Source organism: Microtus oregoni, unplaced genomic scaffold (assembly GCF_018167655.1).
Source record: "Microtus oregoni isolate MIOR12 unplaced genomic scaffold, Mior012 000005F_ref0000423, whole genome shotgun sequence".
Classification (NCBI taxonomy): domain Eukaryota; kingdom Metazoa; phylum Chordata; class Mammalia; order Rodentia; family Cricetidae; genus Microtus; species Microtus oregoni.
This window is the reverse complement of record NW_024543064.1, coordinates 35,252,219-35,268,421: the sequence shown is the minus strand read 5'-3', so window position 1 is coordinate 35,268,421 and position 16,203 is coordinate 35,252,219. Positions and strand designations below refer to the sequence as shown.

At 38.3% G+C, this 16,203-nt stretch overlaps 1 protein-coding gene across 10 annotated transcripts in view; it reads right to left on the bottom strand.

Moving 5' to 3' along the window:
• Positions 1 to 16,203, bottom strand: part of Mast2 (microtubule associated serine/threonine kinase 2) — a 115,128-nt gene that overhangs the window by 65,716 nt on the left and 33,209 nt on the right. For all 10 annotated transcript variants that reach the window (XM_041651315.1, XM_041651316.1, XM_041651314.1 and 7 more), the window contains one exon: positions 1,638 to 1,669. In XM_041651315.1, coding sequence (XP_041507249.1) covers positions 1,638 to 1,669 — 32 coding nt within the window. The remainder of the gene's footprint in view (positions 1 to 1,637; positions 1,670 to 16,203) is intronic.

The window sequence follows — 16,203 nt, the reverse complement described above, 5'->3', positions numbered from 1 at the left end:
ACAATTCAAAAGGTAAAGAAAGGCATTTGCCATAGACCCTGATAACCTGAGGTCAAGCCTCAGAATCCACATGATGTAGAGAATGGGTTCCTGCTAGTTGTCTTCTAATTGTACATGTCATAGCATAAGCAGATTCATCCACAAATACACCAAATCTCTTTTGTATACTTAAAAACAAGCAATACCATGGTATCCACCTCATATAAAATAACTCATGTTTCCATAAGAAGAAGTTTCAAAGCCATTGTTTATCATAGTTCTATTTCTTTAATAGTTACCAAAATTGTTTGTATACATGTATGTGCTCTCACGGGTGTGTATGTATAGGCATGCATGTTTGTGTAAATGTGAACACACATGTCATAATATGTGTGGAGATAAAGAGGGAAACTTCCAGTTTTTAACAATGCCTCTTTGTTGTTAATTACTGTACATGATCAGCTAGCCAGTCCTTATTTTTCTAGAAATTCTCTTACCTTCACCTCCCATCTCCCAAGAAGAGCACTGATATAGACAGACAGACAGACAGATAGGTATCTGTACCAATCCCAGTTTTAGGTGGATTTGGGGGATTTGACACCAGGTTTTCATGCTTGTACAGCAAGCACACTGTCCACTAAGACATATCCTCAGCCTGGTGTTTTCCAAATTTTGACCCTTACTCAATTATAGTAGATGTTGGTATGAGTGTAAATTACATAAAGTTGAAACAAATGACAAATGATGAGCCTTAGCACAGAAATTCTAATTCAGTAAATTCACATTCTACCTTTCCTTCCTCTGAATCACCAGAGGGGGAACTTCATGCATGAGCCTCGTCCAAGATAAGCATACATTCTACTGCCACTGAGTTAGTTCTCCAAAAACCAAATTGTGCTTTTAAATACACATTCCAGATTCTAATTAGCCAAATCAGCAATGAATCACCAAAAATTCTTATGAAAAAAGTACCAAACGAAACACAAAAAATTAAAATCTAAGGACAAAAACAACTTTCCAATTTCCACTAACCATAAATACAGAATAAAGAGAATGAGAACCTGCTTTAATCTGCTCTCTTAATGTGGCAACCTTTACTCCAACTTTTCAGAAGAACCATTCCCTTCACCACAGTCAAGTTGTGGAATATGGACACAAAGAATTTCAGATTTAACACCCCAAAATTAGAATATAATTGATATGGATACATGACAGCACTTCTATCAAACTGTTATGTAAAATTTGGGCCAGAGAAGGGAACATGGAACAAAAAGATTACTGGAGAAAAGTCTCTGACCTAATGAGAAACATAAGCAGAAAACAAAAATAATTTTTTAAGTGGAAATAAATGTTTTGCCTGCATATATGTCTATTACCACACGTATGCCTGAGTGTGCCCGTTGCCCATGGAGCTCAGAAGAGGGCATCAGATCCATTGGAACTGGAGTTATGGATGGCTCTAAGTCACCATATGAGTGCTGGGAACTAAACACAGGTCCTCTGCTCTAAACCAGTCAACCATCTATCTTTCCAGCACCCAGAAAACAAGACTCTTGAATGGGATTTCTACAATAAATATTAACAATATGTTCTTAAGACAGTTCCCAATCAGGAGATCATCACAGACAAAATCATAATGCCAAGGGCCATCTACTTACAAGCTGCCTCTCCTTGGAAGGCTCAATTCCTTCTGAAAAACAAAACACATAAAACAAGTTAGACAAAAAAGGCGTCCATTTGAATCCTGTGAACCTGCCTCAATGGCCCTAAGAAATATATAGCATTATCTTAATAACAGCACACTTAAATGTTTCTATGTGGTAGTCTTTTTGTTTGCCTCTAAAATTTGATGAAAGTTGGGTGTGGTGGTGCAAACCTTTAACCTCAGCACTCAGAAGGCTGAGACATGCAGATCTCTAAGTTTCAAGCAAATTTGAATTATATACTTATTTCTAAGACAGCCAGGGATACACAAGGTTATGATCATTAACTTATCCATATCAGAAATATTCCTTTATTACCAATATGTTTTACGTTCAGAAGAGATTTTACTGTTATGCTAAAATACAAATAGCAATAGATGACAACAATATATAACACACAAATGTAAGCTTAAAAATTTCAAAGACGCCGGGCAGTGGTGGTGCACGCCCCAGCACTCAGGAGGCAGAGGCAGGCAGATCTCTGTAAGTTCGAGGCCAGCCTGATCTACAAGAGCTAGTTCCAGTACAGGCTCGAAAAACAAACAAACAAACAAAATTTCAAAGGCTCTCTGTTTCAACTTAATTGCTAATGCTTAAAATGTGTTGCTTTGAAAGTGTACATTAAATAATTTGATTGTTAAAATTATCTTTATTAGATAAAACACCCCAACTTTCTTCTTTTTATTACTCATTTCCTATACATTACATTCTTTGAAAATGTTATAATTATTTATTTTATGTCTTAATTACTATCAATTACCATATTCTTTGGTTTTGTAATTTTTCATATTAATTGCTTTCAAAAAAGCTTTGGCAAAAAGTTTATATAATAGGCACAAAACTATAAAAATTAATAAAATGATAACAACAGTTAATATGAGCTCTTCATTCTTTCCTCTTAAAAGGAAAATCTCATAGATTGATTATAATGTTTCCTACTAAATGCAATCACCTTCCTAGTGTGGATTCTAGGAACTCTTTGTACCAGTATTTAATTGGTGATGAATTACAAAGGATTCATATCATTAGCATCAAGAATATAAAACAAGAGAGTAATATGCTTTAAAATATTTTAGTCAAACATTATAATACATAGAATACAAAACAAAAGATGATTATAATACTAAAGAGATAGTTTAGTAAAGTACTTAGCATGCAAGCATGAGAACCTAACTTCCCCAGGGACGATATAAAAAGCCAGATGACTAATAATTTATTATTAAAAGATCAGGTTATCTCAGCCTCAGTACTATAGACAGATCTCTGGGGCTTGCTGGTCTGCCAGCTTTATCTAGGCGAGTCCCAGTTCCCAGTGAGCAAACCTACCCCCAAAACAAGGTAGATTATTCTGAGAAGTGACACCTCCATGCTGATGCTCACTCTCATCCACATATGAAACCACATACATCTAACTCAAAACATGTAAGGTAAAAACTATGTGTCTGTAATACATAAACAGACACCTATATTAAGATAATTCTAGTTAAGGTTTTATATATACCCTTAGAGTAAGATCTGGGACTCCTATAACTTGCTTTCAATGTTTAAAGTCCCAGTTCTTCCCAGTCCTCTTTTATAAAAATCCTCCCTAAAACTCAAGTTTTCTCCAATAAAGTGTAACTGGGTATATAAACCATACTCTAGGGCAGGCCCCATGCCCAGGAGTAGTCAGCCAACACAAAACTCTTAATTACTAAGCCATCACTCCAGCTCAACATTCATTTCTTTAATAAAATTCTTTTATTGTCCACATAAATATCACATAGATTTTGTCAATTTCAAAATAGCATATATATCCTGCAATTATAGTATCTTTTTACAAGTTATAATTAACAAGAATAGCAAGCCATTATACTACCAACAGTACTTGCCTCGAAGAAACATTAAAAAAAAAAACCCTCAAACATAACAAAAGAGCAACTGCCTAGAACGAAAATCGAAAAACTGTAAAGAGATAATATATGCAGACACACATATAGATACATGTATGGATGGATAAATCCTTGTATTACATCTATAACCCAGATGGTACAGATATTTTTCTGTATTTGCATATTTTACCATGTAACTATCTGTTTTTAATACATCCTAGAGTAGATTGTAGACTTCTATATCCATCAAAAGTAATTCATAAGACATTCAGTAAGTGCCCATAATTCTGTGTCGTGGCAATATACTAATAGAAAACTGAACAAATGTTAAGTGTGTCAATCAGTAACTTTGATCAAAGCACACACTTTGATGACTAAAATATCTATTAAAACCCAGAACAAGCTTATCAAATTAGAAAGTTATATCAAGTCCACTCTAGGTAAATAAACCTCCCAGCATTCCCCTGTTCAAAGAAAACACTATTTTTACTATATTTTTTTCTGCCTGCTTGAATATTCTATATAAATAGAACTACAAAACACCTCCTTTCTCTATAGGATCTTACTATATAAAGCCCAGTCTAGCCTTGACCACATCATCCTCAAACCTCAGCTTCTCGATATATGAATTTTTTTTTATGTAGGTCTTTGTTTTTCACTTAGCACAATATATCTAAAATTCATCTACGGTGCTGCATATAATAGTAACAGATTATAATGTTTTCTCTTGCTGATAAGACATTTGAGTTATTTCCAGTTTGGGACTGCTTAACAAGTATTTTCATAAATTATGCTTTGTTTGTCTTAGGAAAATACCTAAGAATGTGGAATATGTGAGGTTTTTATACGAGATTAGAAGTATTTTTAAAGAGACTGTATCATATAATACTCTCAATAACAATATATGAGTATTAAAAACTCCATGGTTTTTTTTTGTCTTATTGTTTTCTGCCTTGATTCTCCAGTTTGCTTTTTTGTTGTTGTTTTTTGTTTTGTTTTGTTTTTTTGTTTTTGAGACAGAAAATGAGAACATGAGGTTGCCTGGGTAGGGAAAGGGAGAATCTGGAAGAAACTAGAGAAAGGGAAAGAATATGATTAAAATATATTACATTAAAAATGTTTAAATAAAAAATTAAACTGTTTTAAAAAAAAAATTCCTCCTTATCCCCTGTAAGTCCAAGAATGGGTAAGTGGCATATCAAGAAACTATTTCCTCACCTTGAATTTTACTTTTGATTTCAAGCAAGATCTCATTAAACTGTCCCTGCTAAACTTGAATCCACTCTGTAACATAGGCAGGCTTCAGATTTGCAATCCTCTGCCTCAATCTTCAAAATAGCTAGATTATAGACTTGAGTCATTAGAGGTAACTAGAACTATCTAGAACTATACTTTATTTGTTATATTTGTTTTGTTTTTGTTTTTGGAAACAGGGTTTCAATGTGTAGCTTTGGAGCCTGTCCTGGAACTTGCTCTGTAGACCAGAGCTAGGCTCAACCTCACAGAGATCCACCTGCCCCTGCCTCACGAGTGCTAGGATTAAAGATGTGCGCCACCATTGCCCAGCTTCAAATTTAAAAGATTCTTCACAGAAAAGAGAGCACACCTTTATTCTCAGCACTAGGATGGTAGAGACAGGAGTGATATGGCTGGGTGGAGGGAGGAATATAAGACAGGAGGAGACAGGAGCTCAGTGAAGTCTGAGGATGCAGTCTGAAGCAGTCAGTCAGAGGACATGATCACCCTTTTGGTCCGAGGATTCGGTAGAAGGAAAAGGTCTCTCTAGTGGCTGGTTGCACTGCTTCTCTGATCTCTCACATTTCACCCCATAATATATGACTCCGGATTTTTATTAAGAACAATTAGAGGTTGGTGAAGATCTTCTCCCAGTCAGTAGGTTGCCTTTGTGTCTTAGTGACAGTGTCCTTTGCTTTGCAGAAGCTTCTCAGTTTTAGTAGGTCCCATTTATTCAATGTTGCTCTTAATGTCTGTGCTTCTGGGGTTATACATAGGAAGCGATCTCCTGTGCCCATCTGTTGTAGGGTATTTCCCACTTTCTCTTCTATCCTTTTCAGTGTGTTCGGGCTGATATTGAGGTCTTTAATCGATTTGGACTTGAGTTTTGTGCACGGTGAAAGATGTGGGTCTATTTTCATTCTTCTACAGGTTGACATCCAGTTGTGCCAGCACCATTTGTTGAAGATGCTTTCTTTCTTCCATTGTATACTTTTAGCTCCTTTATCAAAAATGAGGTGTTCATAGGTTTGTGGGTTAAAATCCGGGTCTTCTATACGATTCCATTGGTCGACTTCTCTGTTTTTATGCCAGTACCACACTGTTTTCATTACTGTAGCTCTGTAATAGAGTTTGAAGTCAGGGATGGTAATGCCTCCAGAAGATCCTTTATTGTATAGGATTGTTTTGGCTATCCTGGGTTTTTTGTTTTTCCATATAAAGTTGATTATTGTCCTCTCCAGATCTGTGAAGAATTTTGATGGGATCTTGATGGGGATTGCATTGAATCTATAAATTGCCTTAGGTAGAATTGCCATTTTTACTATGTTGATCCTCCCAATCCAAGAGCAAGGTAGATCCATCCATTTTTTGGTATCCTCTTCAATTTCTTTCTTCAATGCCTTAAAGTTCTTGTCAAATAGATCTTTCACTTCCTTGGTTAGATTTACCCCAAGATATTTAATGCTGTTTGTGGCTATCGTGAATGGTGAAGCTTCTCTGATTTCCCTCTCTGCTTCCCTATCCTTTGTGTATAAGAGGGCGACTGATTTTTTGGAGTTGATCTTGTATCCTGCCACATTACTAAAGCTGTTTATCAGCTGTAAAAGTTCTTTGGTGGAGTTTTGGGGGTCGCTTAAGTACACTATCATATCATCTGCGAATAACGAAAGTTTAACTTCTTCCTTTCCAATTCGAATCCCCTTGATCCCATTATGTTGTCTTATTGCTATTGCTAGAACTTCAAGTACTATATTGAAGAGGTATGGAGAGAGTGGACATCCTTGTCGTGTTCCTGAGTTAAGCGGGATGGCTTTGAGTTTCTCTCCGTTTAATTTGATGTTAGCTGTCGGCTTGCTGTATATAGCTTTTATTATATTTAGGTATGACCCTTGTATCCCTAATCTCTCCAAGACTTTTAACATAAATGGATGTTGAATTTTGTCGAATGCTTTTTCAGCATCTAATGAGATGATCATATGGTTATTTTCTTTCAGTTTATTTATATGCTGGATTACATTGATAGATTTTCGTATGTTGAACCAGCCCTGCATCTCAGGAATGAAGCCTACTTGATCATAATGGATAATTTTCCTAATGTGTTCTTGGATTCGGTTTGCCAGTATTTTGTTGAGGATTTTTGCGTCGATGTTCATGAGTGAGATTGGCCTGTAATTCTCTTTCCTGGTTGAGTCTTTGTGTGGTTTTGGTATCAGAGTAACTGTAGCTTCATAAAAGGAATTAGGTAATGACCCTTCTGTTTCTATATTGTGGAATACATTAAGGAGTATGGGTATTAGCTCTTCTTGGAAGTTCTGGTAGAATTCCGCATTGAAACCATCTGGTTCTGGGCTTTTTTTGGTAGGGAGGTTTTTGATAACAGCTTCTAATTCTTCGCGACCAACAGGTCTGTTTAGATTGTTCACCTGGTCCTGGTGTAACTTTGGTATATGGTATTTATCTAAAAAAGTGTCCATTTCTTTTACATTTTCCAGTTTTGTGTTATACAGGCTTTTGTAATATGATCTGATGATTCTCTGAATTTCCTCTGTGTCTGTGGTTATGTCCCCCTTTTCATTTCTGATCTTATTAATTTGCATATTCTCTCTCTGCCGTTTGATTAGGTTGGATAGGGGTTTATCAATCTTGTTGATTTTCTCCAGGAACCAGCTTTTTGTTTCATTGATTCTTTGGATTGTTTTCTGTGTTTCTATTTTGTTGTCCCCAGTTAGTTCCTTGGGCAGTTGAGAATGGGGAACCTGAAATGACCCTATCCTTGAGCAATACTGACGAATATCTTGCATATCATCATAGAACCTTCATCTGGTGATGGATGGAGATAGAGACAGAGACCCACACTGGAGCACTGGACTGAGCTCCCAAAGTCCCAATGAGGAGCAGAAGGAGGGAGAACATGAGCAAAGAAGTCGGGACCACGAGGGATGCACCCACCCACTGAGACAGTGAAGCTGATCTATTGAGAGCTCACCAAGACCAGCTGGACTGTGACTGAAAAAGCATGGGATAAAACTGGACTCCCTGAACATGGCGAACAATGAGGGCTGATGAGACGCAAAGGACAATGGCACGGGGGTTTGATCCTACGTAATGTGATGGCTTTGTGGGAGCCCAGCCAGTTTGGATGTTCACCTTCCTAGATATGGACGGAGGTGGGAGGTCCTAGGTCTTACCACAGGGCAGAAAACCCTGACTGCTCTTTGGACTGGAGAGGGAGGGGGAAAGGAGTGGGGGGAGGGGGAGAAGGGTGGGAGGAGGGGGCGTAGGAGGGGAGGAGGGGGAGGGAAATGGGAGGCTGGGAGGAGGTGGAAACTTGTTTTTTTTTCTCCTTTTCTCAATAAAAAAAGAAAAAAAAAAAGAACAATTAGAATTTGTGCTACACATGTTTCCTTCCCTTTAAACCAAGACTGCCCTTTGTTTCTCAGCCACCAACACTCAAATAATCACACAAAAACTTTATTAATTACAACAGTTTGGTTGATGGTTCAGGTGTATTTCTAGCTAGCTCTTACATCTTAAATTAACCCATTTCTATTATTTTATATTTTACCATGAGGATTATGGTCTGTTACCTCCATCTAGCTTCTTGGGCAGCAACACGGCACCTGCATGACCCCACCTTCTTTCCTCCTCTATCTCTGCTTGGATATCCTGCCTAACTATATTCTGTCCTGCCATAGGCCAAAGCAGCTTCTTATTAACCAATGGCAAGAAAACATATTCACAGCATACAAAGGGGAATCCCATATCACCTCCCCATGTCCAAGACATGGTTTCTCTGTATAACAGTCCTACCTATTTTAGCATTTGCTTTGTAGACTAGGTTAGCTTTGAACTCACAGAGATTTGCCAGCCCTTGACTCCTGAGTACTGGAATTAAAAGTGTGCTTCACCATTGCCCAGACTGTCTCCTTTTCTTGGATAGTAGATACAAGTCCTTTGTCATGTCTTCCCATTATATTGTGAATTAGATTATGAATTCAGGCTTTATACCAGAATTCTAATATAACTGTCTCTTGAATGCCATCACAGCTTTCCCTAAAACTGTGCTGTACTAACCTCCTAAGTGTTTCTCAATTCAATCAAGTGGTAATTAAGATTGAACATCATATAGTTAGGCACTGTAAGCGTCACATACTTGTAAGCCCAGCACTCAGGAAATTGCAGCAGGAAGAATACAAGTTTGAAGCTGGTCTGGACTACATAGAAGATTCAAGGCTGGATTAGACAACAAAACAAGGTTAGGAAAAGAAAAAAGAAGAAAGATGAAAAGGATTTTTTGTTTTGTTTTGTTTTTCGAGACAGAGATCCGCCTGCCTCTGCCTCCAAGCTGGAGGCCAGTGTGGACTACAAATAATTCTTATCTCTAAAATAATAAACATTTCTCAGCAAATTAATAGTAGAGGGAAGCTTTATTAATTTAATAAAAGTTCTTTATGAGCCAGGCGGTGGTGGCGCACGCCTTTAATCCCAGCACTCGGGAGGCAGAGGCAGGCGGATCTCTGTGAGTTCGAGACCAGCCTGGTCTACAAGAGCTAGTTCCAGGACAGGCTCCAAAACCACAGAGAAACCCTGTCTCGAAAAACCAAGAAAAAGAAAAAAAGAAAATCATAAGAATACTATAAAATGCCTATAAATACTTTTGCATCAGTCAAAGTTTGTGGAGAACTAAGTGATCAGTTTAAGACAATCATAGGAGTGTTGCAGGGATGTGTCGTCTCACCACTACTCTTTAATATATTCCTGAAATTAAAAATAGCAACAGCGCTGGAGGATGAGGAGATAGGCGTGAAGATAGGTGGTGTGCGAATCAATAACTTATGTTTCACCAATGATATACTTGCTGAAAATCCAAATGAGCTGTAGGTTATGGTAAATAGCATGGGAAGTAAGTGAAAACCTTGGTATGAAAGTAAACGTTGAGAAGACTAAGATGCAACACACAGGAAGGGCGCACAAGGATTTTAACATTCTAATTAAGAATCAAACTTCAAGCAAACAGTCAACTTTGTCTATCTGGAGGTAAATCTCAGTTCAAAGGAGGGAACTATTTCAGATGTCAAGAGATGGATAGCGATAGTGAGGGCTACATTCCAGGTACTAGGAAAGATTTGGTCAGCAAGAGACATAACGACAACAACAAAATTAGAAGTATATGAGACACTTGTCTTCAGCAGCCTTATTTAAACTCTGAAACCTGGACAATAAAAGAGCAACTGAATGTGTTTGACATAATATGTTACAGGGGGATTCTAGGCATCACACTTAGAGATAGCCTGAGCAACAATGACATTAAATGCAGCGGCGTAAATGAAGGCAGACAGAAATTATAATAATATATTTAGCTTTAATTGGGAAAAGACTTACAGAACCCGAGGTTCCAGCAGAGAACAGGAAAGCAGAAGGGAAGGGGGAGAGCACACCAGCAATATTTATTGGTAAAAAAATCCTCAGGCAACCCCGCCCTACAAGCAAGGTGATTGGTTGGGGCTACCCCTACAATTAAGAAACATTAAGAAACAGAAGGAAGTATAAACTACAGGGCCGGGCGGTGGTGGCGCACGCCTTTAATCCCAGCACTCGGGAGGCAGAGGCAGGCGGATCTCTGTGAGTTCGAGACCAGCCTGGTCTACAGAGCTAGTTCCAGGACAGGCACCAAAACCACAGAGAAACCCTGTCTCGAAAAACCAAAAAAAAAAAAAAAAAAAGTATAAACTACAGGATGCAGCCACAGCACTTGAGATACTTCGGCCATGTTATGAGAATGAATGATGGCTTGGAGGAGTGCACAAGATAAAGTGGTGTGGGAGAATTGTCTGTATTCTGTCAATCATATTTTAAATAAATGCTGATTGGCCAGGCAGGAAGTATAGGCGGGTCAACCAGACAGAAGTAGAGGTGGGGTGATGAGAACAGGAGAATTCCAAGGAGGAAGCCCATTCCACAGACTCCTGCCCATACCACCAAAGAAGCAGGATGTGACCTGCTCCGCTGAAAAAGGTACCGAGCCATGTGGTACCTTTTTTCCCCCTTTCTTTTCTTTTTTCTTTCTTTCTTTTTTTTTTGTTTTGTTTTTCGAGACAGGGTTTCTCTGTAGCTTAAGAGCCTGACCTGGAACTAGCTCTTGTAGCCCAGGCTGGCCTCGAACTCACAGAGATCCGCCTGCCTCTGTGCTGGGATAAAGGCGTGCGCAACCACCACCCGGCTTAATTTGGATATTTACAGGTAAATAGATCACAGAGGATCCTGCCTTCCTAAATGAGATTAATGCCTTTATTAGAGGCTTCACTTGGCATGTGGCCTTTTTGCCTTTCTAGATTCAGCTACACAAAGGTGAAACAAAATTGCCCTCAGATATAAAATGCCTGGGCATTCACCTTAGAATCTCCAAGATTCAAAATTATGAGAAAATGTCTTTTCTTTACAAATTTCCCAGTTGGCAGTATTTTCTTATAACAGCATGAATGGAAAAGGATATTCAGAAAATATGCTTGGGTGGCATATTCCATTTTCCTAGCATCTGAAATAACTGACAAAAAATATTAGAAATAGGGATAGAGAGATGGCTCAGAGGTTAAGAACACTGGCTGCTCTTCCAGAGGTCCTGAGTTCAACTCCCAGCAACCACATGGTGGCTCACAACCATCTGCAATAAGATCTGTTGCCCTCTTCTTGTGTGCAGGTATACATACAGGAAGAACACTATATATACAATATACAATAAAAAATAAATCTTTAAAAAGACAGAAAATGTATACGCAGAATGAATGAATGGAAATTGATCTTACTGATCTACTTTCCTTATCATCCTTACACCATAAAGCCTACATTTCACACCGGGACTCCAGATTACCACATTCTGTGCCAAAGTCTTTGGTTCTAGTAGAACAAGAAAACCTCTAATTGGTAAGGACCGTAAAAGGAACAATGATTTCCCAATCTTCCCTATCACTGGGAATATTACTAGAATGTTTGGAAAACAAACAAAAAACCTACACAATCAGAAATCAGGGTTTATGAAAATAACCATAAATTCTCTGATTCATTATTTCCTCTTAGAAACAAAGCCAGTAATATCTGACAATACAATCTAACATCAAATGAAGCTCATCACAGTTTTCTCTGATCCATATATTGTTACCATTACCTCAAAGTCTCTGTCTTCGTTATAAACTTTCAATTAGTGTACCAAACACCTATCCCTCTTAAAATAAGAAAACAAAATCCTCTTAATTACTACATATCCCTTTTCAATTACTACGTCATCAAATGAAATGTTAGTCTCTAAAAACTATTTCTATACCCCTAACTCTAATATATTATATTATATTATTTGAAGAGTATCTGCAATTTCACTAACCACTGTAGGTCCTTCAAACTCATGCATTTGTGTAAGTACTGTTGAGGATGATTCTGCCCAAAGAAACCAAACAAAGAAAATATTTTCTAATTACATTGAAAAATCAAAAGTCCATGAACTATGTTCTGAAGTTATAGAAAAAGACAACACATACTAAATCCTAGAAATCACTTACTCCCTTTCATTTACCATAAAATAAACTTCTATTGGTATTACAGAAGTTAAATGATGCCATGGAGAAATCACTGCTTATATGTGTATTATTCAGTATTTAACTAAACCCATAATATATTTCCAAAGAAAGGACAAAGGCCAAGTGTCCAAAGCAATAACCACTACCCCCACAAGTAAATATGTAAGCAAGAGTCACAAGGCTTGTTATGTCCACAGTTGATGTGGGAAGGTCATCTGTCTATCTGTTGATTTCACTGGTTAATTAATAAAGAAACTGCTTGGCCTGATAGGTCAGAACATAGGTGGGTGGAGTAGACAGAAAAGAATGCTGGGAAGAAGGGAAATGAGGGCAGATGCGATGGAGCCAGCTGCCAGGTCAGACATGCTGAATCTTTCCCAGTGTGCCACCACCTCGTGGTGCTACACAGATTATTAGAAATGGGTTAATCAAGATGTGAGAACTAGCCAATAAGAGGCTAGAACTAATGGGCCAAGCAGTGTTTAAAAGAATACAGTTTCCATGTAATTATTTCGGGCTGCTGGGAGCCGGGTGGCAGGAACGTAGCCCGCTGTTCCTTTCACACACAGTCACCAGTTAGAGGAAGGGTTGATTTGCAGTTTGGTTTAGATTGATTTGGGAACACCCCTCCCATGCCAAAGATTGAAACCAGGGTCCCACTCCCCTCCTAAACTACAGTCCATCTCAGGTCTATAAATTAAGCTGTTTCTGCCTGAGGGGGTTCCCTCCCTGATCTTTCCATAGGTTTTCTAAGAAAGTCTCAGTGTGCAATCTTTTTTTTAATGTTTATTTATTTATTTATTATGTATACAATATTCTGTTTTGCGTGTATGCCTGCAGGCCAGAAGAGGGCACCAGACCTCATTACAGATGGTTGTGAGCCACCATGTGGTTGCTGGGAATTGAACTCAGGACCTATGGAAGAGCAGGCAGTGCTCTTAACCTCTGAGCCATCTCTCCAGCCCCCTCAGTGTGCAATCTTGTATGTGTTTGTCACGTTGACTAAATACCTAAAAGAAACAGAAACTTGATAAAGGAAAGATTTACTTGTTCATGGTTTCAGAGACTTCAGCATCTGAGTAGAAAGTAAGACAAATGCCCGTGCTAGTGGGCTCTCTTCTTCCTTATTTATTCCACCTAGGCTCCCAGGATAGAAATTGGTGTCACCATACTCAAGGTATATCATCCATCCATCCCTTTAACTAAACTCTTCTGGGAATACTACCCCCATTACTCCACTACACCTTGAGGTGTGTTTACTAATCACCTAGGTCAGTGGTTCTCAACCTGTGAGTGGGGGGGGGGGGAGGGTACATGTCAAATGACCCTTTCACAGAGGGCACATACGATATCCTACATACATATCAGGTATTTTACATTGAAAGGCTCTGTCTAGCAAGTCCAAGAATGGCAAACGGTGCCAACAGGCTTTGCAGTTTACCCTTCTCATCCTTGCTAAAAACAGATTACATTCCTAAAGCTAAGCCACCAAGGTCTATTCCCCTATTTAACCACTTCCTCCTCCTAAAGCTAACCATGAAGGTCCAGCTATCAAAGTACTGAAGTCCAGCATTCAAAAGCCACTTTAAGCTACCCTAATTAACATGTCCAATCAAAACAAACCAACTCATTCTAAGATGTAGTTTCCCCCTTTTCCTTTATAAACTGCCATTTGCCTATGGGCCACATCTGTCTCCTCTCTCTCCAGAGCAGTCCTAAGTCCCTCTGGAGTAAATATCCCTTCCCCCTCTTCCTTGTTCCTTTTCCCTTCTCCCTCCTGTCTCCAGTCTTTGTCTCTGATTCCTGGCCCTTTGTACCTCTAAGGCAAATAGAACATGGTGCTGAAAACTTTATCATCTAGAAAACCAAAAAATAAAAAAATCCCTAGTAAATTTTAGCTGCAATAATGCTTCCCAGTATGCCTTAAGTATTAATTACTTCTGAACAATGGCACTTTAAAAACTCTGATTTCTAAGCAGTACAGGCAGAAAAGAGAAAAAGAGGGGACACAAATTATTTTTTAACTACAAAATAAAAACTCTCAATTTAGAACCTGACGTTAGAATCTCTATGCAAAGAAGACTTTAAGGGCAAATATCTGATGTGGAAGAATGATGCTGAGAGCTAATAGAAAAATGTTTTGGTTTATGGTGACTAGTCAGTTGACTTTTCAGAATTCAAATAAAATTATTTCCAACAGCCGGGCGGTGGTGGCGCACGCCTTTACTCCCAGCACTCGGGAGGCAGAGGCAGGCGGATCTCTGTGAGTTCGAGACCAGCCTGGTCTACAAGAGCTAGTTCCAGGACAGGCTCCAAAACCACAGAGAAACCCTGTCTCGAAAAACCAAAAAAAAAAAAAAAAAAAAAAAAAATTATTTCCAACAAAATAAACTGGGAAACCAGGCACTATAAAAGCACCTTCTTCAATTCACACACACAAAAAAATTCCAGTGTCAAATGTCTCTCACTGCAGATGTAAGTCTTATGGTAAAACATGACTTTCAACCAGGCGGTGGTGACGCACACCTTTAATCTCAGCACTTTGGATGCAGAGGCAGGCGGATCTCTGTGAGTTCGAGACCAGCCTGGTCTACAGAACTAGTTCCAGGACAGGCTCCAAAGCCACAGAGAAACCCTGTCTCGGAAAAAAAAAAAAAAAGGATTAAAGGTGTGCATTTCTATGTAAATGATTGTTTTTAGAGTTACTGCAATTTTCTCCCAAAAGTTGGGAATCACTTAGTTATTTAGTTGTTTCATTGGTCCCTTAAGTAGCCCTGGATAACCTCAAACTCACATAAATACCTAGTGCAAGGGTCAAAGGCTTGTGTGCCACCACAGTATCACGCCATTCTCATCAACTCTAGAAATCAGCATCTTTACAATATTGCTATCTTTACCATTATTTACAATATATTTTTACTTCTATGTCTCTCATAACATTTCATAGTTTTCTTATAATGGGCATGATTCTTTGTAAAGGTTATTTTTTATATCAGGGGAATTCTATTGTTAGTAATGATGACATATCTTCTATGTGTTTTTCTAACTGGCTACTGCTACTGTTTTGACCTCATGTGTGGTAACTTTCCTCAGCTATTTATTTTGAAACCAATCCTGCCTCAAATTCACTACATAGATGAGGCTGGCCATAAACTCTTGATCTTCCTGCCTCCACCTCCCCAGTGTTGACATTACAGACTTGTGTCAACATGCCTGTCCTAAAATCCCCATTTTCTTTCTGAGAAAGGATGTCATGTATCCCAGACTGATTTCAAAGTCACTCTATAGCTAAGACACCTTGGACACCTGGCATCACTTCCTGATTACAGGCATGAGAAATCATGCCTAGTTTATATGTACTTGGATTCAAGCTTAGGCCACATCCATGACGCAAAGGTATTCTACCAGCTGAGCTATATATATTTAACTACAACCTAAACTTTTTATTTTAATAACTTTCAGTTAACTCCTTAGGCATTTCCAGCAAACAGCTACCTCAATGCATCTATTAGAATTTTTTTCTGTTTTACTCAGTATTTATGCAATTTTTTCACTTACACTGTCTTAAACTTTTAAAACTGAGTAGCAATGGTAAAAAATGATATTCTTTACACTTCAGTGTTGTGCTTATTCATACAATCAGCAAATGTAGCTTTGTACTTGGCCTATATAGTATGGCCAACTGATTATCAGACAAAGTCCCTTCTCTTGGGAATATATTTACTATATTGCTTCCTCCAAGAAACCTGGTAATAAAAGTTCATAGGATAAAAGGAGGTTGTACCTTGGTAGATTTTCTAGAGAACTTTTAGGTAGTTTCACAATTACCTTTGGTATGCTTAGGCA